We start from the raw sequence: 24,594 nt of genomic DNA, 5'->3' as shown, positions 1-24,594 counted from the left end.
GCATCTGGTGATAAATCAAATACAGGTTTTTAGTCAACTGGCTGCAATAATCTGAAAGAAGTACATTTTCAACATTCTTCAAGGATCTACATTCAGGAAGATTCCAGATATTGGCAGGTCTCCCCATTACCACCTCAAATGGAGAGAGCCCAGTCTTAGTTTGAGGGGTTGTACGCATGGCTAATAACACGATCGGTAAGGTGTCCGGCCATTTTAATTTAGTGCCGGAACATGTCTTAGCAAGCTTGTTTTTGCTGATACCATTGTGTCTTTCTACTAGTCCGGCGCTCTGAGCGTGTCTGGCCGAATGGAACCGTTTGTCGATCTGTAATGCCGCACATATCTGCAGAATCACAGCAGCGACAAAATGTGGACCATTGTCCGACCAGATGACTCTTGGTAGCCCGAACCATGGAAAATACTCCTTTAACATGGTTTTCGCAGTAGTCATGGCTGTAGCATCTTTGACAGGGAAAACCTCGACCCATTTACTAAAGGCACAAATGACAACTAATACATACTTCATATTATTGCACCGTTCCATTTCAATAAAATCAAAGTGGATGACTTCAAAGGGGACAGAAGGTGGCCCAAAACTTCCCCTTGGAGTTGATGTCCCCTTTCCCACATTGTGTTGTAGGCAAATCATGCAGTCCTGAATATAGCGCTGGGCAATTTTTGAAATTTTGTCATTTGCCCAAACTTTCTCTAACATTTTCGTGACTTTCTGGGCACATATATGCGTAGGACCATGGGCCATGATGACCATCATCATTACATAAGCGTCAGGGAGTAGCCATTTCCCTTCGACTATGTCCACCCAACACCCATCATCATCGAGTTTCCCCAAGCCTCCAGCCCACCTCTTGGATTCTTCTAACGTGGCATCGGCTTGGATATCCCGTACAGACCCAACACCCTCATCCATTGCATAGACATATACAGTCTCCCTTAAAACGTACATCTCCATAAAGAGATCGGTAGCAGTTTGTCTAGCTATCTGATCAGCGAAAGCATTCCCTTTTCCTATATCATCTATAATCTTTCGATGTGCTGCACATTTTATGACAGCTAACTGAATAGGGAGCGCAAGTGCTGAGAGCAGTTGTACCATTGGGGAGACATGTTGGATCTTGGTACCATGTGACGTTAAGAACCCTCTCTCTGACCAAAGTCTCCCAATGTTGTGAACCACCCCAAAGGCATACTGACTATCAGTATATATGTTTACTGTAAGGCCTTCGGAAAGTTCACAAGCTCGGGTCAATGCTATAATCTCTGCGGCCTGCGCAGAGTTATGCGTGATTCTCTTGGTTTCCATGACCGTGCTTAATGTGGTGATTGCATAAGCAGCTGTGGATGTACCATCCGGAAGTTTGAAGCAGGAGCCATTACGAAACAACTCTCCTTGCGGATTGTTCAAAGGAGTGTCTTTTAAATCAATTCTACCCTTTGTCCCTTGTTCGGTAGTATACAGACAGTCATGTGACTCTTCGTCGCCGCAAGCAGTATCTTGCGGGAAAGGTAGGAGTTCAGCCGGATTAAGAACACAACACCTCTTAATTTGGATGTGAGGAGCAAACAAGATCAATTCATATCTCGTCAACCGTGCGGAAGTGAGGTGTTTCGTTTGAGTTCTGTTCAGTAGAACATCTGCAGAGTGAGGCACCATCAGGGTTAGATCATGGCCTAGGACCATTCCCTCACTCTGTTTTACAGACGCAGCAGCAGCGACAGCTCGCAAACATCTTGGCAAATCGAATGCCACAGGATCAAGGGCGGAAGAAAAGTAACCGCACGGCCAATTCTTCCCTCCATGTTCCTGTGTTAATACAGCCAAAGCACATCCATCACATTCATGCACAAACAACACAAAGGCCTTTTCATAGTTTGGTGTGCCCAAAACTGGTGCCGAGCATAATGCAGTCTTGAGCAAATCAAACAATTGCTGGTGCTCCGTATTCCACGGCAATGGTGAAGAAATGCCCTTCTTTGTCAAAGCCAACATCGGTTTAATCAATAGTGAGAAGTTTGGGATTCACAACCTACAGTAAGAATCCATACCTATCAAGGCTCTAACTTCCTTCTGTGTATTTGGGACAGACATGCCCGAAATGTGTTTTATTCTTTCAGGTGTCAATCTTCTTCTCTCCTTTGACAGGTGATAGCCTAAATAGGTGACCTCCTGGCAACAATATTGAAACTTTTTAAGCGAAGCTTTGTGTCCATGTTTAGCTAGATGAATAAGCAATAACACAGTGCTCTCCTTACAGGCGCTCTCAGAGTCAGCAGCTAAAAACAGGTCATCAACAGAAGCAATGTACAAGTAGAGGGTAATTCAAGGGTATCGAGCTGTTCTTTCAAAGCCCTACTGTAGATGCTAGGACTCTCTGTGTAACCTTGAGGTGCACGAGTAAATGTGAACGAGCGTCCCCCTAAGGTGAACGCGAACAAGTATCTACTGTCCTTGTGTCTAGGAATACTAAAGAAAGCATTCTTCAGATCCACAACACTAAAGTAAGTAGCTGTAGCTGGAATCATGGTTAATATCGTCGTCACATCAGAGCGACGACTTTATTAATGGCACGTAAATCAATTATGAAATGGAATGCAATTGCATTATCGCCTTTTTTGTACACAGGTAAAATCGGACTATTGCTTCCTGAAATTTCTTCAATCACCCCGCGATGCACAAAATCAGAAACAATGCATTTCAAAACTCGCTCGCCCTCAACTGAAATCTTATACTGTGGAATGCGTGGCAGCTCAATTCCATGTTTCAAGACTATCTTAACAGGCTCAATATGTAGAACACCGACATCATTGTAGTCAACTGCCCATAAGCACTCTGGTACATCACTGAATTCTGGCGGCAAAGGTCTGGTCAAAAATTCAGAGACAGAAAGTTGCTGTGGTGAAATCGTCAAACGCACTCCATCAGAAGAACAATAAATTACTGCATTTAATTCTTTCAATAGATTCAACCCCAGCAAATTCTCTCCACAATTTGAAGTCAACAGGAATGGACAGTGGCCCGTAAAGCGACCCAAAGAAATAGGTATCGGCAAAGAAACTGGACAAACAACTGATGTGCCAGAAAACCCTACAGAAACATTGGTTTGCCCTGACAGTGGAATGTTTGGAACCCATGAATGATCAATGGAACACTTCTGTGCACCAGTATCTATCAAAAACTGATGTTTCCTATTTCCCACCACTATTTCAACGTAGGGACCTTTCTGATTGACGGGAATAGGTGTAGGTTCCAAACCCTGCTTCGGGCAATCCTAAAAAAACAAAATATCATCAAAAGGAAGCTCTTCAGATAGATATGCAGCAGAAGGATGATCAAATATGTTCCTAGTATCCACACTCAGAGTCTGATTATCCTGCGAAAAAGGTTGCTGAGGATCCTGTGTAAACTGATCTCTACCAGGGCCCCCTGCACCCGGGCGACCTCTGGATCGTCTACCCATATTTCCAAATGTGTTATTCGACCTCTGTCGAAGGACGGGGCATTGTGCACGCCAATAACCCTCTTGTCGATACTAGGCACACTGGTTAATGTTCACAGGACCCAAGGGCACATTCCCTTGTGGAACATAATGACCTCTAATCTGCGAACTACCCCCTCTGGGGCCTCTAACAATTTGCTGTAATAGTACTTAAGCCTTTAAATCACCGTTTCGCTTTTCAATTCTATCTTTTTCATTGTTGACCCGATTCTCATAGTACTGAGCCAGGTGCAGTACTTCTGATTGGGAGTTCGCCTGCCAAGCGCTCTCAGAAGACATAATTTGTGACTGGATGTCAGGCAGCAATCCACGCACAAATTTGTCCACAAATAATATTTTCCCAGACTCTGTGCCTAAGTCTTGTCCGCTGAAATCCAAGAATACCTGTTCGAACCGATTAAAGAACTCGGTAGCACCTTCAGACTTCCCTTGGACACAGGCCGTAAGCTTGTCCCAAATAATTATTTTCTCAGGAATTATGGTTTTCAATTTTGCAATGATTCTATCAGGCAAAGTTAGTATCACCTGGGGCGGTCTTTCACCAGCTGGCCTTTCTCCATCAAGTCTAGTAATGTTATCCCATGTATCTCCCAACCCTGCTACGTCATCTATAGACCTAACTTGTTTCCACAAATCTACGGGCAGGAGTACAGGAAATAACAAATTAATATCACCCAGGGTGAATACTGAGGACTGTAATACAGACTCTATTTCTTTATAGAATCCTGTCAGATTTTTCCTAATATCAGGAATAGATTGTATAATAGTATTCACTTCCTGTCTTGAGAACGGGACGTGAACAAACTGTGATACATAATGTGTAGGAATGTCCATAGCAGCTGTACCTGCTGCAACATTAGCGGGGATCTCAACCTTCGGGACAAATGTCGGAGGAACCTCTCTCATAGGCAACTTAGAAGTAGGCAACTCCAAACGCTTACTGAGCAACAGAGCTAAGTCGAGCGCTAAAGCAGTCGAAGAAGTGTCAAGTGAAAAAGCTCTCTTAAAAATACTCAATAACTCTGTGGGACAACAAATCTTTCTCTTTACACAATCATCCTGTAGGTACTCTATCATTACCTGTATCACTTTCCTCTGTATTTCTGGCGTATACTGACTATATGTGTCATATACCTCTACTGGAGTTATCGATATGTCTGAAATCCATCTAAGCGCGTCTTTCGTACAAATTCGTGCTTCCTCAGATATCGATTTTTGACAAGGAAGGAACCGTTTCTGTCCATACATACTTTTCCCCTCGTCATCCTCATTCTGTAACCTTTCCAACTCCTTTCTATACTCAACCTCCCGACATGCTCATTTACTTCCTCCACAGTTTCTCTTGAAAATGCTAAAGTGTTTAGATCCCTTAACCCTTGCGGGAGATCTGTATTATTTAATTTGTCCCACATTACACATAAAGTAATCCCTAAACCTTCAATAAAAACATTTTTCTCAGGAAAATTATCCATATTAAAAATTGTGGCAAAAACATTAGCTTGATCATCTCTCTCCATACAATGCTTAGCCCATGCAATCAAATCACGTTTCATCTCTGGCGGTACAGTATTGCGAGTGACAACCCTTGACCCTGCACCCTGATCGACTACATGTGGTATAGAACTACTTGGAAGAGGAGGAGCAGGCAAATTCAATGGAGGTACTGTTACTGGTGCAATAGGAAGAGGTGGAGGAATAGGTGGAGGAACAGCAACTGGAGGAAGAGGAGCATTAGGAGGAGCAGGAACAACGGGAACAACAGTAGGTAGAGCAGGAATAACAGCAGGAAGAGGCAAAGCAGCAGGAAGAGGAACATACAGAGGTGGCACAGAGGCACCAGGCCTTCGCTCATTTAACAATTTGTCAATGTCTTCATCGGAAACATAAAGATCTTTACAAGGATAGATTTTCTGAATGCCAAGCGAGAAAGCCCTATCCATATTCCTAGCTGACTCAGACTGTTTATCTTGGTCATACAACAATGCTTTTTCGGCGTTCGTTTTATGACGGCGCGCATGTTTTTTCGTACTCTTGAGTTTCTGTAACGCTCCTTTTTTTCAATTCTGCAAAACATCAAATGCTGCAGGTCTAGCCTTTTTCTTTAATAGAATCGACTCTAAATACTCAATACGAGTGATTTCAAAACTACCATTGATTGGCCTCTGAAGTCCAGAGGCATGTCTGTTATGTCTGTGCCAAATATCATTAAACACCATACTTCCAATGCCATGCTTACAGTACATAGTACACGCCGGCGACCCCTCCTGTGGTGCTGGATGGCTAAATTCCAAAGATTGTCTATCGCTGCGGAACAACGCCCTGAAGCAGGTAGACAATTTCCCAGGCATTTCAAATTGTTGGTGTTACCTGGTCAATAATTGTGTCTGCAGATACAATACGCCAAAATCAAATTATCAGGATATTTAAGAATCGGGTCACGACTCACCTGATCAATCCTAAGGAGGTCTGATCGGATTACAAAGAATCTTACCTAACTAATCTTACCTCATGTTTGGTGATTACGGCAAATCTGCCCGCTTCGATAAGTGGACCCTCGTCAAGATGCCGTCTCGGACCACAAGCTAATCGTCCAGGGAGCAGGTCGTGCAGCGCTGCAGAGGTGTCGCGTCTCGTTCAGAAGGGGCCCCTTATTTTGTCACACCGTCCGATCCCGGTCCGATAGCGTGTGTCAACCTTCGACAATCCGGCATCAATCTTGAGGGTCCCTATTCGGGCGCCAACTGTGAAAACAAAATCAAAATGTCGAGGCTGAGTACCCCAAAAGGAAATACACCAAACACGTTTTACAAATGAACATACAAAGATCTTTATTTTATACTGAATCCAGTTACAAAAACAGAGCAAAATCAGATAGCTATCGGCCCTCAGTACAACACAACGAACTCCAGCGTGGTTCAGTGTGCTCAGTGAGTGGCGATGTACATTAGAATTTGTCGCTCTTTTATACCATTTGCGAACATGATGTCCAACCCTACTGCGGGTCAATATTCCTCTAATACATAACTGATCTAGGGTTCATGCCGAGTTCATTTAATACATTCGCCAACAAGTCTATATGGTAACAGTGTATTTTAGGATTTTTCATACATTAATACAATGTAGTTAAACAAGTGTTCTTAGTTCAGTATTTGGATACATTGTTCTTAACATATGCTCGCGGATTAGTTTAATTGGTGCGAGTAATCCTTATACACAGGTCAGCGAAGGACAAGGTCTCAGTTCACGACCACAACAAGTGGCCTGCAGGCAAGTTACATATTGATTACACACAGAGGTCAAGACGGCCATGTTGTATTTCAGAATGACATCGTCCACCATTTTAACTCACAGGGTGACTTTACAGAGAGAACCTAAAATGGCAGATTGACCTAAAATGGTGGCTTACATTGATTCTAAGGTCAGGATCTTGCAACACAGATTTCTTCGCAAGTGGCTCATAAGCAGCTTGGCGTAGGCCAATATAAATATATTCGTTGCAACAGGAGGTACGATATAATTTCCCGTTTGACAAAGGGAAGGACTTCCCAACAGCCAGAATGCTGTGGGAATGCTGTAGGGATAAGGGAGTGTGACTGTTTTATGGTCTAAGGGGGGACTTCCCAACAGGCAGAATGCTGTAGGAACACTGTAGGGGTACGGGAGTTTGGCTGGTTTATGGTGTAACAGAGGGTCTTCCAAATCGGAAGAATGCTGCAGGAATACTGTAGGGGTAAGGTAGTGTGGCTGGCTTACAGTATAAGTGAGGTACTTCTTAATAGGCAGAATGCTGTAGGAAAACTATAGGGGTAAGGGAGTGTGGCTGGTGTATGATGTAAGGAGGGACTTCCCAACAGGCAGAATGCTGTAAGAATACTGTAGGGGTAAGGAAGTGTGGCTTGTTCAGAGTTTAAGGGGGGGATTTCCTAACAGGCAGAATGCTGTAGGAATATTGTCAAGATATAGGAGTGTGGCTGGCATATGGTGTAAGTGAGGCACTTCCCAACAGGCAGCATGTTGTAGGAATACGGTCAGGGTATGGAAGTGTGGCTGGATTGTGGGGTGGGGTTGGGGGACTTCCCAACAGGCAGAAGATTTGGGCAGACTCCCTCACGTTTCAGGCTTTGTGACATGCAATTGTCCCAGCCCCATCTCTACTGGTGGTCTAATGAATCGGGCAGCGTGGGGTGCTGGAGGGCATCTGTCTCTCTGCTGATTTTTCCAACAATCCATGTTCTGAAAGACATATGTAGGGGAAGAATAGAAAACCCAGTGGCCATTCAGCTTAAAAGGCATAGGGTGATGTAAATGGTTGCCGCTGGTATGTAAGCCGGCACCTGGGGGGCACAGGGATTGGGGCACTCTCAACTGCCACCGCCCCCCTCTGAGGTAGGACTGGCATTGAATAACCCCCACCGCAGGCTGAGGGGGGGGATCCCTCTAAATGTCCATGTCTATCCAAACACTTCCGCGTCAGGCAAGGAGACCATGTATGTCCTTGACGCCATGGTTATCCATCGCCTTTCCCAGGACCATTTGCCACCGCAGGGTTAATGGTACACCATGGTCAAATCATGCTCCTCCATGGAGGTGTACATGGATGTCAATGTTCCTTGAACTTAAAAACAAGATGGGTCAGAACATCTTGAGGATGTGTACCAGCTTTGGCCTTCTAAGGCATAATCACCATTTACTGCAATGCGAACACTGTGGTAAGGAGCTGTCTGCTTTAGGTTACATCCTGGCAGAGGCTGGTTACCTTGCGAAGATGGCATGTAGGCAAAACTATATATTTAGGAAGACATAGAGAGCAGCCTCTTCCAAAGACACGCCAAGAGAGTTCCCGGCCTGATCAAGAATGCCCTTCCAATGCTAGACTCAGGATTCAGGTAGGGGTGCCACGCCGCAGCCCCTGCCCCCAGATTACTGTCCTCCCACTTGGAGACCCCTCTATGGCCTTCTCTCTCTAGCTCAGGAAAAGGGCTCCAGCATCTTGCTCCCACATACAATCTAATAATCTGACAACAGGAATCCACAGACTGGTTCCCAAGTCTCCCTAGACTGGTTTCCAAGTCTCCTTAGTCTGGTCTGCAACTCTCCCTACACTGGTTTCCAATTTTCCATAGACTTGTTTCCTAGTCTCCCTAAACTGGTCTACAGGTCTCACTAGACTGGTCTACAGTTCTCACTAGACTGGTTTGCAAGTCTCCCTACACTGGTTTGCAAGTCTCCATAGACTGGTCTGTAAGTCTCCCTAGACTGGTTTGCAAGTCTCCCTATATGGGTTTCTGTGTCTCCCTAGACTGGCCTACAAGTCTCCCTGGACTGGTCTGCAACTCTGCCTAGACTGGCTTGCAAGTCTCCCTAGACTGGTGTCCAAGTCTCCCTAGACTGGTATACATGTCTCCCTAGACTGGTCTGCAAGTCTCTTTAGACTGGTCTGCATGTCTGCCTAGACTGGTCTGCAAGTTCCCCCTAGACGTCACCCCCTCCTTCCTAACCTTTTCAGGCCTCTGTTCCTCTTTTGTGCCATCCCCTAATCGTCAACTCAATCCACTTCTTTGCCCAGTGATCAATTCTTTGCCTCTCATCTCATTCCATTTCCGTCACACCAAGACTGATCCTGATCTCTCACCACCCACTGTTGCCATGACTCACATGTACATGATAACCAACCTTGGTTTGCCAGTCAACCTCTGTCTGAAACAACAAGGGGCTGTGGTTGGGGGTCTTGCACAGACCTAAAGACAGACCTTAACATACCTAGGATACATGGCTTTCAGTGTGCTCCCAAGTTGGAAAGTTGGCTGTGTACGTCAACTCAAACGTATAAAGGGCAAGGATCGCTCCTTTCTAGTGAAGGCAGCCCTGGCCTGGAATAAGCTTCCAAAAGACTTGCGCCTTGAGGAGAATCTCTCTATCTTTCGGAAAAATAAATTTAAAACCTTATTATTTTACTAAGGAACTTTTTCTCTGGTTAAGCTCCCTTAGACTTTCTAGCGTGTCACTCAACCGCGCCCTGATGCCTGTGGGCTTTGGTGCGTAACACATAAATACATACATACATACATACATAGATGGAGTCAGAGGAATCTGGTATCGGAGTCTACCTGGGAGCTGGTGTTGGTCCACGCGAATGTGTGTACATGTTGAGCGTGCATTTGTGTCTTGGGAAAGTACCTGGGGATAGATGTATCTGTGTGTTCATACAACTCTATAGCTATATATGTGTATATGTTGTTGACTTGCGTGTTTGTCTTTTGTTGATCACATAAAAGTGTTCCGGACAAGATAATGAACAACTTTGTAGTCTACTAATGAGTAAACCCTGAATTGGACATCTTTCTAAAGGTTTACCAACCCCACCCACTAGTCAGCTGCTCAATCCAAACGCCATCACTATAGCAACCATATAGTAAAATACATGGGTGCTACTCTTTTCCTAATGAACCGACCAGTGATCAAGAAATTCAGCACAACCTGGCGAAAATGAGGGCAACCACTGTTAAAAGGAGGGCACTTCCTTCCTGGGCAACAAGCTCTCCTGGTAAGGATTGTAACAGACCATTGGTGCCAACATTACCATCTAAGGTTCTAAAGTCTGTCATTGAAATATGTATATGCTTGTAGGAGGTATGAACATGTGCCTGCCCCGCCACCAGGCTATTTTCCTTCTGACTCTCTCACTCTGGAGGCCCATGCCTGGGGCTACCCAGGCACATTTGCAACAAAATTGAAATCAATATTTGTTTTTCTTTTTACAAATTGCAGCCTTGGTCCTGGGAGCAACAACCCTGCAAGCTTGAGGAGAATTGCAACCTTACCAGCTCACCCCAGACCCTACTCCTGTATTATGCATGCAGGCAGCAAACTGTTCTCATGCAAAGTATTGCATTCTCCCACGCAACCATTGCTTGCTCTCACACATTGACCCCACATTGACCCCTGGCCTCTGACCCACCCACTAGCTTGCTGTCCTGAGTCTGACTCTCTCTTTCTCTGCTCCTTCCTCAGGGGGAAGAAACAATCCTGCAGTTCAGCTCTGGGACGCTGACTCTCACTCGCCGCCCGAAGACGCAGAGCGAGCCACTCACATACCCCATCCTGGAGTGGGAGGATATCCGGTTCGAAGACATGATAGGGGAGGGGAACTTTGGCCAGGTCATGAGGGCCATGATCAAGAAGGATGGAGTTAAAGTCAACGCCGCCATCAAGATGCTGAAAGGTGAGGGAAGAGTGTCTGTATTATCACTGCGAGGTGTGGGTGGGGGAACGTTCTGTGGCCTGAACCTGCAACCTAGCTTTCTATTGTGTTTTTTAAGGGAACTCAAAAAAGCAGAAATTAGGGATCCCTCAGAGAAGATAAGTCTGAGTTGCCTCTCCCAGAAATCAAACCTAAGAGCAGCAAAATGAACAAAGATATCTGCAGCTAATCCTCAGCCACCTGAGCTATTTTATCGGCTCGACTTGCGCTATGCCTGTGCAGCTGGGTTTGGCTGGCTTTTAAATGATAGCCACTAAATTTACCAAAGTCTAGGACATCAACCAGTTCTCCAATGACAGCAAAGACTTGACATTCTGGCGCTGTGACGTGGAAGCCGCCAGAAGTCTCAGGGGCTGAGGAGCAAGGGTTTGGGCTACATGATGTGGAGGTCGCCAAAAGTCTCAGGGGCTGAGAGTGAAGTACATCACCAGGTACAGACTATCAGAAGTCTCCGCAGCCAAGCATTGAGGGTTGGACATTTCGATGTGGAGGCTGGATTAGGCACCAGGGGGTGAAGAGTGCAATTTGGCCATGTGACGTGAAGACAGAAGTCTCAGGTTTTCAGGAGTGTGGTTTAGCCATGCGACATAGAGGCTCTCAGAAGTCTCAGGGGTCAAGGAGTGAGGATGGGGCTACACCCTGGGGAAGTTGTTAGAAGTCTCGGGGCTGAGGAGTGAGGTTTTTGCTGCATGATGTGGGGGATTGCAGGAGCCTTGGAGAACCCACTTAAGGTTGAGACAGCTGTACCTCAATTAGGCATTTTAAATGTGTACCCACTATTTCAAGACCTATTGCACATCTGTGACACCTGCCACGCATTTCTTCACCTAAATTCTTGCACTCAAATCATTTGAGTATCTGATGCCTCTTAACTAAAAGAATCCTATATGTGGAGACCCTATATAGGGAGAACTAATACACCATACATAGGTGAGTTCTTAGTCCCATGAGCGTGTATATACCAGTGTAATCTACACAAGTAATACTATGATTAGCATTCAACGCAGCTGTAAAGGACCACTGAAAAGGACCAGCATAACTCAGCTGTTATAAAGGCCTGCCGACCCATCACCAAAGGAACATGATGTGCGATGCTGAGTCTTGATGGACCTTCACCATAGGAACAGCACATCGGGGTCCTCAGGGTATCCTGAACAACTTCCATACGAAGAGCATCAATGGGTCTTTTATGCAGCCTAGAGGGCCTTCACCATAAGAAGAGCATCAGTGGGGCCTCACTGCAGCCTGAAGGGCCGTCACCATAAGAACAGCATCACTGGATCCTTAGGTTAGCCTGAAGGGCCTTCGCCTTAAGAAGAGCATCACTGTGGCCTTACAACAGCCTGAAGGGCCTTCACCATAAGAACTGCATCACTGGATCCTTAGGTTATCCTGAAGGGCCTTCGCCTTAAGAAGAGCATCACTGGGGCCTTACTGTAGCCTGAAAGGCCTTCACCATAAGAAGAGCATCAGTGGGGCCTCACTGCAGCCTGAAGGGCCGTCACCATAAGAACAGCATCACAATATCCTTAGGTTAGCCTGAGGCGCCTTCATCATATAAACAGCATCACAGGGGCCTTACTGCAGCCTGAAGGGCCTTCACCATAAGAACAGCATCACAGGGGCCTCACTGCAGCCTGAAGGGCCGTCACCATAAGAACAGCATCACTGGATCCTTAGGTTAGCCTGAAGGGCCTTCGCCTTAAGAAGAGCATCACTGTGGCCTTACAACAGCCTGAAGGGCCTTCACCATAAGAACTGCATCACTGGATCCTTAGGTTATCCTGAAGGGCCTTCACCTTAGGAAGAGCATCACTGGGGCCTTACTGCAGCCTGAAGGGCCTTCACCATAAGAACAGCATCACTGGATCCTTAGGTTAGCCTGAGGGGCCTTCACCATAAGAAGAGCATCACTGGGGCCTTACTGCAGCCTGAAGGGCCTTCACCATAAGAACAGCATCACTGGATCCTTAGGTTAGCCTGAGGGGCCTTCACCATAAGAAGAGCATCACTGGTGCCTTACTGCAGCCTGAGGAACTAATACACCATACATAGGTGAGTTCTTAGTCCCATGAGCGTGTATATACCAGTGAACTCTACACAAGTAATACTATGATTAGCATTCAACGCAGGTGTAAAGGACCACTGAAAAGGACCAGCAGGACTCAGCTGTTATAAAGGCCTGCCGACCCATCACCAAAGGAACATGATGTGTGATGCTGAGTCTTGATGGACCTTCACCATAGGAACAGCACATCGGGGTCCTCAGGGTATCCTGAACAACTTCCATACGAAGAGCATCAATGGGTCTTTTATGCAGCCTAGAGGGCCTTCGTCTTAAAAAGAGCATCACTGGGGCCTTACTGCAGCCTGAAGGGCCTTCAACATAAGAACCGCATCAGTGAGGCCTCACTGCAGCCTGAAGGGCCTTCACCATAAGAACAGCATCAGTGGGGCCTTACTGCAGCCTGAAGGGCCTTCACCATAAGAACAGCATCACAAGATCCTTAGGTTAGCCTGAGTGGCCTTCACCATAAGAACAGCATCACAAGATCCTTAGGTTAGCCTGAGTGGCCTTCACCATAAGAACAGCATCACAAGATCCTTAGGTTAGCCTGAGTGGCCTTCACCATAAGAAGAGCATCACTGGGGCCTTACTGCAGCCAGAAGAGCCTTCACCATGGGAACAGCATCACTAGGTCCTTAGGTCAGCCTGAAGGGCCTTCACCATGGGAACGGCATCACTGTTGGACTGGGTCGAGGGATTCTCCCACTTTAAACTCCTTGGCTGCAGGATGGCTATGGAGGAAACACTGATAATTCCCTGTGTTCCTAGTGCTCGTGGGAGGCACTTCCTCACAGAGCAGAATGCCCTGGATAGGTGCGCCACCCTGGACAAGCAGGCTCCTCTTAGTGCTGTTACATACAGATTACTGCATGGGTTCAGGTCTGCAGCAAGTGGTGGCCATCCCTAAAGGAAGCCATCACAAGCTCCTGGAGAAGATGCAGGAAGAGTTGGGGGAAGTAGGTTATATTGCTGTTAAAGGAAGAAGAGGGAAAAAACAGAGCCATGTGTTTACCATTAGTGAACAATGTTTTGTACATTTCGGTTCGTTTCTATTCTATTTGTTTTGAACACGTGACATTTCTATAGCCAATCTCTTTCCTCCCAGTCCAAAACCCCAACTGTCTTTCCTTGTCCTTCCTCTTTCTTTGTCTCGAACTTTAACTTGCACTCTCCAACAGGTAAACACTGAAACATCATGACCTCTTTCTCAGGATCCCGCTGTCTTAGACTCTGTTCCTGTTCAATACATAAACAAAGCTGAGGCTAGCTATGGAAAGGGTGGGTAATCGCTTCGTCATCATTCTTCACAAACACATTATTTCATATGCATTTCATCAATAAACCAACTATAACTCATACAGCGATTGACTGGGTGGGATAATCCTTCTCTGTCTTTAATTGAATCTTGACTTTCTTTAACGCTAGTATGGAAAATCAGTATTCTGTCAAGACCGGAGGCTAGGATTAGGCTTGTTCAAAGCTTACTCACCACTAACGCTGATACTTGATATATTGGTCTAAAGTAAAAGTCCTTTAAAAGTTGACTCCTTCAACCAATCTGCTGCTTTTAGGATGATCTCTAACCAAGCTCCTGCGCTATATGTTTTACAGGCCGTTGCTCCCCTGATTGAATGAACTGTGTTGTCTATGCCCGCCTGTAGCACACACCACTTAACCCACCTAGCTAAGGTTGCCACCGACACTGCTCCAAAAGGTTTCCTTAAGGCAATCAACAATTGAGTGACCCCTGGCGGTCTGAGCCCATCCAGGGATCAAAATTAAGATCGGATAAGCAGGAGCTAAAAGCAGCTCCTGGGTATCCAGAATAACCAGCGACCTGGATCTACCATGGTGGGACAAGGAACTAGTACATTGCGTTCTGCAAATCTAACTCCCACATAAGCTGCAACAACATCATATTTGTCTATTATCAATAACCCTGTGTGCTTTAAATGTTATGTAGATGTGTCGTAATGTTTATTTATAGATTATCCCAAATGCATAGAGATGAATTCATATAGGTGTGTTTGTTCTGCATCAGCCACTTACTGCTTTATCCTGTAAACTGGGAAGAACCTGCATCTTTACATGTACATATGCTAAATAGCTTGTTTTGCCTTTCTACTATGTGTAACTAAGAAACTGCATCACCTTGTACTGCGCCCAGATACCTCTGAGTGAGGCGTGCATTATAAATAACTAAACTAAACTAAACTAACCTGTGATGCTTTTCACTTTCTACTTACATTGACTTTTATGTAATTTTGTTTAAATATGTCTGCCTTTATTTCATTTCGTTTTTCCATTCTTTATTTTTTGCCTTTTGATTCTTTTTATTTTCATGTCGAGGTCTGTGGCGGGAGAAGCCAACTCCTCATCCTACCAGCAGTGGACCTCCATCACTCCATTTGTGCTCACTGCTCCTTCCCCACCACTCCCTCTTTGGTTTATGAGGATTGGGCCTCCCTACACCAGCCAGTTTTCCTTCTCACTATTCCCCCTTCTCTCCCTCCCTTTACTTATCCCCTGATCACAGAGCAGGAAAATAGAACTGGATTTACTGCTCACTGTGTCATTAGTCACAGTGATGACGATGATGATGAGGATGACAATGAATAAGACCATTCATGTGGCACCAACCATCAACTTGACAGTGGTGTTTCTTGGCCAACCCTTTGAAGAGCAGGATGGTAGAATGCGACTGAAGATGTCAGAACCATCTCTACATGGGACTGAAACCAGATGAACATTTCGGTGGGGGTGTGTGCGTAGGGGGCTAAATCGAAACCCTTCGGATGGTGAGAGCGGGGCTAACTTCCGAGACTGTGGGCAAGGACCAAACTTACTTAGATGTGACCGCATCTAACTTTTTTACACATTCCAATGAGACTATTCCGTTGCCGCTTCAATGTTACAAGTAGTTAGCTCTCTTCTTCACGTGTCAAACCACTGAATTAAGGATGCTGTGTGGATGAGCTGTGTCTCCTGTCCACCCAACCCTTCCAATCACTCCCCTGACATGCAAGTACCAACACCCCATCACGATTTAATTTGCCTAAAAATGTATGCATACTAATGCAGGTGCTAACAATGAAGCGCTTTACATTAATAATTGCTGCACCTTTGTTGACAGTGAAGCCCCTGGAACTGTTTTTTCTGCCCTGCCACAGCTCTGTAGGCCAGCCAAGTCCATCCAACATAATCCAACATTAGTCTCGGGAGGACAGCTCAGGGGCAACATGCTTGCCTTGGAAGCAAGACGACACGGAGCAACACAGGTTCAATCCCCTGGTCCATGCTTGGAAACCTCTGGGTATTAAGCGCGTTATAAATAACCTATCATATCATAACCCAAAATCATGAGTAGGGGGTTAAAGCCCAAGTTGCACAATGGCCATTGCACCAATGGTTCTGGGGTCTCTATAGTGTCCCTTGTTGGAGATTCGTAAATTGTTCTCTCAGCCTCTGTTCTATAGCTCCTCTACGGCAGCAGATTCCGGAGTTGAATAGTTTCATCAATTTTGTAAAGACATCTTCATGTCTTTGCTGGCACTAATCATAGCTCATCATCGTGAATGATGATTTGGCATTCTTCATGCTATCTATACCACATTCACTTATCAAGGGAGACCTGCAGATATAAAGAAACAACATCTTACCAATACTTATGAAGATTGTAATACAGGTGGCCATCAGAAAGAAATATCCCCAGCAAGTTGCACACCAATGGGAGCGAGCTGCTCAGAAAACGTAGACTGGTACCTCCGCCCAAAGCAGAAATCACCTTAATACGTTGAACTCACAAGATCACCTTGGAAAACTATCATGTAGAAACTAACGGTTAAAGGGATGGTCTAGTAAAAATGTTTATTTAAAAAATAGATAGGCAACATAAAAAAAAATACTAGCATTCTCCGTTTTAAAACTTCCTATGTAAAATTTTGAGCTATTCAAGCTCAAAATTCGCAAAAGCAAGCACATGGGCGCATCCATCCTGTGTTGGCTTTTGCTTTTGCGGCACTAATGAAGGAAAAGGCAGCCAGCTGTAGTAAACAAAGGCTACCGCTGGGTGGCTTTCCCTTCATTAGTGCTGTACGCGGAGGACGGGGACCGGAGACCAGAGCAGTAAAGCTGCAGCTGAATCTCGGTAAGTGCTATTTATTTTTTTTAAAAAAATAAGCACTAGTTGGAGGAGCCCGGAAAACTTAGAAATAAAACCGCAGCTTTAAAAACGTATTTATGTTTGCGGTCGCTTTTGAAGCGACCGCAAACATAAATACAACGTTATAGTGTTGGAAAACGCTGCGGTTTTTCTTTCCAAGTTTCTCAGGCTCCTCCATCTCGGAGGAGCCTGAGAAACTCGGAAAGAAAAACCGCAGCGTTTTCCAACACAACCGCGTTGTTTCTGCCTGAAACTGCTTTCCCATTTGGGGCTCTCGGGCTACCCACGGGGAGCCCGAGAGCCCCAAATGGGAAAGCCGATTTAGGCAGACAACGCAGCATTTCGCATTTCCCATTTGGGACTCTCAGGCTCCCCACGGGGAGCCCGAGAGCCCGAAATGGGAAATCAGCTGCAGGTAGAAACACTACGCGGCATGTAAACATAACCGCGTGTGTTTCTGCCTGCTGTGGCTTTCACTTTGGGTCTCCGGTGCTCCCCTGGGAGCCGGAGGAGCCTGAGAAACTTGGAAAGAAAAACCGCAGGGTTTTCCAACACAATAACGTTGTATTTATGTTTGCGGTCGCTTCAAAAGTGACCCCAAACATAAATACGTGTTTAAAGCTGCGGTTTTATTTCTAAGTTTTCCGGGCTCCTCCAGCCCGGAAAACTTAGAAAAAAAAATGCAGCTAGTGCTTATTTTTTTAAAAAAAAATAAATAGCACTTACCGAGATTCAGCTGCAGCTTTACTGCTCTGGTCTCCGGTCCCCGTCCTCCGCCTACAGCACTAATGAAGGGAAAGCCACCCAGCGGTAGCCTTTGTTTACTACAGCTGGCTGGCTTTTCCTTCATTAGTGCCGCAAAAGCAAAAGCCAGCACAGGAGGGCCTCCATTTCACAAAATGGATGCGCCCATGTGCTTGCTTTTGCGAATTTTGAGCTTGAATAGCTCAAAATTTTACATAGGAAGTTTTAAAACGGAGAATGCTAGTATTTTTTTTTTATGTTGCCTATCTATTTTTAAATAAACATTTTTACTAGACCATCACTTTAAGATTGCACTACTAGTGGCCCAGCATGGACTAAGAAGTACACCAAATGGTTCCAATGTTCCACGTCTATCACAAGAGTGACAGCAGCACTACAGAGCGTAGAGTCGAAAGGCTAGGTGTGGAAGAAAGTAGCTATTGACTTCATCGGGCCAGTGCAGTCCATGGAACGGAAGTGAGTTTCGCCCTCATGCTCATCGACTACGCATACAAGTGTACCAAATTGACATTTTTAGGTCACATACCCACTAAATGTAACATTTCAATCTTTAAGAAGGTATTCAGCCGAGAAGGAGTATCTCTCCACCACTGAGATGTTGATGAATAAGTGCATCCAGATCCTTCAAAACGAAATGAAGCTATATCTCAGACAATATGAGAAACGGCACACCAGAGTAGCACTCTATAACCCTCAGTGAAATGGACAGGGCAAACGCATGAACCGGTTCATGAAAAGCACGCTACATACATCAGTACTGGCCTAAATGGATTGCAAAGAACTCATCAACCAGGCAATTGAATCTCACAGGAGCACGCCAAACACAATTGCAGTAGTAACTCTGTTCTTCATGATGACAGAAAAGAGGGCATGGACAACTCTCACTACATTCTGGCTACTAGAAGGGTCTGTTCCTCTAACACAGGAAGTGTATGACAGCAGGAAGGACGGTAAGACACAGTAATTTCATATAGGTCGTTGGGTGAAAGTAAAGCTTACCCACAAGGATAGTGAAATGGAGTCTTGCCACAGTGTCCCACCCCCATTGCAGGACATCCACAGTGTACTGTGGCCATTGAAGTGGTAAAGAGGTGGAGCATTGGCTGAGTTTTCTCTATGACGAAAAAAAAGATTAGAGAGACAATCCTGAGGGTGAACCTTCTTAAAGACGGAGAGCCATTGGGAAGTGCTTCCTCAATGATGGACCCATTGGACAGCTAGCATGGAGATACCGAGGTCCAAGAGGACGATCCCTACAGTACACAGGATGGCATGAACTGCAGTGAGCAACTAGATTCAGGTCCAAAAAGTTATAGCGTGTACAACCAGCATGGAGATACCGAGGTCCAAGAGGACGTTCCCTACAGTACACAGGAGGACATGAATCGCAGTGAGCAACTAGGCACAGGACCAAGAAGGGAGAACGTAGACAACCAGCATGGAGAGGCCAAGGTCCAAGAAGACGAGCCCTACAGTACACAGGATGCCATACACCCCAGTGAGCATGTAGGTGCAAGACCAAGAAGGTGGAGCGTGGACAACCAGCACAGAGATCCCGACATCCAAGAGGATGATCCTTACAGTACACAGGATGGCATGAACTGCACCCTATCCGTTTCATCACTTGTGCATACTGCACTGTGCCTGTTCCATCACATGCACATACTGCACTGTGCCCGTCGCATCACATGTACCTACTGCACCAAGCCTGTTTCATCGCATGCACTTACTGCACCGTGCTGGTTCCATCAAATGTGCATACAGCACCATATCCTTTCCATCACATGTACATACTGCACCACATCCATTCCATCACATGTACATACTGCACTATGATCATGACATCACATGTACGTACTGCACCATTCCATGTACATACTGCAAAATATCCGCTCCATCACATGTACATACTGCACCATGGCCGTTACATCAAATGTACATACTGTACAGTGCCTTTCCATCACATGTGCAAACTGCACTGTGCCTGTTCCATCACATGTATGTACTGCACTGTTTTCATTCTATCACATGTACATACTGCACCATATCTGCTCCATCACATGTACATACTGAACTGTACCCGTTACATCATCTGATATGATGTGGCATTTGTAACGCACCTGTGCACAAGTGTTTCTAGGTGCGACATACTCCACCATATCCGTTACATCACATTTGCCCATTCCTCACATGTACATACTGCACCGTGCCAGTTCCATCACATGTACATACTGCACTGTGCCCGTTCCATCACATGTACATACTGCACCGTACCCATTCCAACACATGTACATACTGCACTGTGCCCGTTCCATCACATGTACATACTGCAATGTACCATTCCATCATATGTACATACTGCACTGTACCCATTCCAACACATGTACATACTGCACTGTGCCCGTTCCATCATATGTACATACTGCACTGTGCCCGTTCCATCACATGTACATACTGCAATGTACCATTCCATCATATCTACATACTGCACTGTACCCATTCCAACACATGTACATACTGAACTGTGCCCGTTCCATCATATGTACATACTGCACTGTGCCCGTTCCATCACATGTACATACTGCAATGTACCATTCCATCATATCTACATACTGCACTGTACCCATTCCAACACATGTACATACTGAACTGTGCCCGTTCCATCATATGTACATACTGCACTGTGCCCGTTCCATCACATGTACATACTGCAATGTACCATTCCATCATATCTACATACTGCACTGTACCCATTCCAACACATGTACATACTGCACTGTGCCCGTTCCATCATATGTACATACTGCACTGTGCCCGTTCCATCACATGTACATACTGCAATGTACCATTCCATCATATCTACATACTGCACTGTACCCATTCCAACACATGTACATACTGCACTGTGCCCGTTCCATCAAATGTACATACTGCACCGTGCCCAGATTGCCCATTGCGTTCCCATATATCAGCCCATCCTAAGGGCAGCACTGCCATTGGGTGTCACTGGTGCCATCAGGGATTAGACGGCCTGGGGGAGGAGGAGCCAAAAAACGTAGACTCAATTATGGAAATAGTCAAAGTGAAAGGCAAAGCCCAGCTTTATTAACACACAAAAAAGCGGGACCAGCATACAAGCAAAAGGGTCATAGCTCTCAGAGTTATCATTCAAAACAATACTTTTTATACAAAAACATGTCAGAATGGCGTTGGTATAATACAAAACCTCGGGATTGAATGATATTAGAAACTTTGTATACAGTCTATTTGTGTTAAACCTTTAATTGGATAAAGCTTAACTGGTGGCTCCTCCTAATCCCACCTGTAAATAGACAATAACAAAAATACATCACTATTTCAATACTTTATTGGCTGGCGCAATGTGTAATGGGTGGCTTATCACCAGGGGTTTTGCTTGGTTGGCTTTATCCTGACCAACCTTGGGCCACTGACAGGTCATCAAGACCTGAGCCAAATGGGAGTAAGGGGAGAACGGTCCACGGGATGCTTGTATTCAATTCAAGAAAATACCATTCCCCATCTCTAGGCCACGAGCCAAGGTGATCGCCTTCATAGTTAACCTTGTGCGACGCCTTGTGTCTGGGAATATGCATAAGCAGGGAGGCAGGTGTCCTATCTGTGTTCCTTGCTAATGAATAGACATTGTTCTTCAATTACAGGTCACATGTGAGAGGACTGTGTTTAGAATTCCTTCACCCTGCATTCATGAGTATTTTAGCTGATATTAATGCACATGTTATGGTCTCCTCTATCTCTGCGGACCCTCTTGAGCATACTCTTCATGGGGTCTTCTGACTTGTAATTATCCTGCTCCTGGCTCGCAATGGTCGGTTGTGCTTTTCCAGATTTAATTGATTTGGGAGTATTCAATTTTCATCCTGGGAATACTTACCTCACACCTTCTCTGTGATGCTCGGGGCCTCCCTAATTTCTTAGTAACCTTGGCCCAAGTTACGAGCTAATGTCTGAGCTCTGCAAGGATCCTCATGATGTTATTTCAGCGGTTTGAACTCTTGGGAAATCTTGAGGTCTTTCGTTTATTATTAACGCAAATGTGACCCAGTTCATTCTCTTCGTGGTGAGGGCATCGGTGCTTCATGTCTAATGGATGCATATGTGTGGGTTTATGATCAGTTTTTCGTTATTCTCGCCATCCTTAGCTTACATCCTATTCATCCGGTGTTGTACCCGCCTGGGATGAGGGTGATATGGTTGTCTTATAGAATAACGTTTCTCACCTTTACAATATTGAGCCGGGGGAGAGGCCATAGTTATGAGTGATATTAATCGGTGTCTTTCAACAGCTATGAGCTTGAATTCCAGAGTAAGAGGCCTGTTGTTCTTTATTGTGTTTCAGAATTCGCCTCAGAGAATGACCACAGGGACTTCGAGGGTGAACTGGAGGTTCTTTGTAAGCTGGGTCATCACCCCAATATCATTAACCTGCTGGGTGCCTGTGAAAACAGAGGTAAGGCTTGAATAATGTCACCATCTTCCACCTCTCAGAAATGTTGAATGAGTGCTGTACTGATGTCGTCTCTCGTACCCGGGGCTTGCAGCATCCCCTGCATCCCATTGGCTGTTAAGAGTGCTGTACTGATGCCGTCTCCCGTACCCGTGGCTTGCAGCATCCCCTGCATCCCATTGGCTGTTAAGGGTGCTGTACTGATGCCGTCTCTCGTACCCGTGGCTTGCAGCATCCCCTGCATCTCATTGGCTGTTAAGGGTGCTGTACTGATGCCGTCTCTCGTACGCGGGGCTTGCAGCATCCCCTGCATCCCATTGGCTGTTAAGAGTGCTGTACTGATGCCGTCTCTCGTACGCGGGGCTTGCAGCACCCTCTGCATCCCATTGGCTGTTAAGGGTGCTGTACTGATGGCGTCTCCAGTACCCGGGGCTTGCAGCATCCCCTGCATCCCATTGGCTGTTAAGGGTGCTGTACTGATGCCGTCTCTCGTACCCGGGGCTTGCAGCACCCCCTGCATCCCATACTGATGACGTCTCTCGTACCCGGGACTTGAAGCATCCCCTGCATCCCATTGGCTGTTAAGGGTGCAGTGATGCGTCTGTTCTCCTGCAGTACGGTGTAGGGTGTCACATGTGATGCGCTGCTAGGGGTGCAGCCCTTCAAACCCTGCACATGTCCGATCACAGTATGACGTCATGGGTGCTGTGTTGCTGGCAGGGGGATCTTGAAGGTGTTGTGGACATACCCTTGACATTTGCAATCTCCTGTTAGCTTTGGTGTGAGGCCCCCCATTACTTGGACTTGTATAATAGTTTACATTCCTAAGTATTAGAGGTGCTGCTCTGCTGCGGTGCAGCATTCAAAACACTTGACTATACCCCATGTCCCGGATTAGTGGGTGCCATGCTGCCAGAGGAGCTGCCCCCTTAGACTCTGCATGTACTGCATCTCCTCCACCCCACTGTGTTAGATTTGGCTGTGATGCGGACCCTTACACCCTGGGCACGCCCCACCTCCTGCACCCCACAATGTTAGTGGGTGCTGTGATCAGGGCTGTGATGCGGACTCTTACACCCTGAGCACGCCCCATCTCCTGCACCCCACGGTGTTAGTGGGTGCTGTGATAAGTGCTGTGATGTGGTCCCTTAAACCCTGAGCACGCCCATCTCCTGCACCCCACGGTGTTAGTGGGTGCTGTGATAAGTGCTGTGATGCGGTACCTTAAACCCTGAGCACGCCCATCTCCTGACCCCCAATGTGTTAGTTGGTGCTGTGATCAGGGCTGTGATGCGGTCCCTTACACCCTGGGCACGCCCCACCTCCTGCACCCCACGGTGTTAGTGGGTGCTGTGATCAGAGCTGTGATGCGGTCCCTTACACCCTGAGCACGCCCCATCTCCTGCACCCCACGGTGTTAGTGGGTGCTGTGATAAGTGCTGTGATGTGGTCCCTTAAACCCTGAGCACGCCCTTCTCCTGCACCCCACTGTGTTAGTTGGTGCTGTGATCAGGGCTGTGATGCGGTCCCTTACACCCTGAGCACGCCCCATCTCCTGCACCCCACGGTGTTATCTCAGGCTGTGATGCGGATCCTTACACCCTGAGCACGCCCATTTCCTGCACCCCACTGTGTTAGTTGGTGCTGTGATCAGGGCTGTGATGCGGTCCCTTACACCCTGAGCACGCCCCATCTCCTGCACCCCACGGTGTTATCTCAGGCTGTGATGCGGATCCTTACACCCTGAGCACGCCCATTTCCTGCACCCCACTGTGTTAGTTGGTGCTGTGATCAGGGCTGTGATGCGGTCCCTTACACCCTGGGCACGCCCCACCTCCTGCACCCAACGGTTTTAGTGGCTGCTGTGAGCAGAGCTGTGATGCGGTCCCTTAAACCCTGAGCACGCCCATCTCCTGACCCCCACTGTGTTATCTCAGGCTGTGATGCGGATCCTTACACCCTGAGCACGCCCATCTCCTGACCCCCACTGTGTTATCTCAGGCTGTGATGCGGATCCTTACACCCTGAGCACGCCCATCTCCTGACCCCCACTGTGTTATCTCGGGCTGTGATGCGGTCCCTTAAACCCTGAGCACGCCCATCTCCTGACCCCCAATGTGTTATCTCAGGCTGTGATGCGGATCCTTACACCCTGAGCACGCCCCATCTCCTGACCCCCAATGTGTTAGTTGGTGCTGTGATCAGGGCTGTGATGCGGTCCCTTACACCCTGGGCACGCCCCACCTCCTGCACCCCACGGTGTTAGTGGGTGCTGTGATAAGTGCTGTGATGCGGTCCCTTAAACCCTGAGCACGCCCATCTCCTGACCCCCACTGT

General features: G+C 46.5%; 1 protein-coding gene across 1 annotated transcript in view; it reads left to right on the top strand.

The window, feature by feature from the left end:
• TIE1 (tyrosine kinase with immunoglobulin like and EGF like domains 1) overlaps positions 1-24,594 on the top strand; it is a 538,492-nt gene that overhangs the window by 442,926 nt on the left and 70,972 nt on the right. Inside the window, exons 15-16 of the mRNA XM_069642443.1 lie at positions 10,527-10,737; positions 22,150-22,260. Coding sequence (XP_069498544.1) covers positions 10,527-10,737; positions 22,150-22,260 — 322 coding nt within the window. The remainder of the gene's footprint in view (positions 1-10,526; positions 10,738-22,149; positions 22,261-24,594) is intronic.

This window comes from Ambystoma mexicanum, chromosome 1q, assembly GCF_040938575.1.
Source record: "Ambystoma mexicanum isolate Mex_15411 chromosome 1q, UKY_AmexF1_1, whole genome shotgun sequence".
Classification (NCBI taxonomy): domain Eukaryota; kingdom Metazoa; phylum Chordata; class Amphibia; order Caudata; family Ambystomatidae; genus Ambystoma; species Ambystoma mexicanum.
Note: the sequence above shows the minus strand (reverse complement) of the source record. Positions and strands in the feature narration are given on the sequence as shown.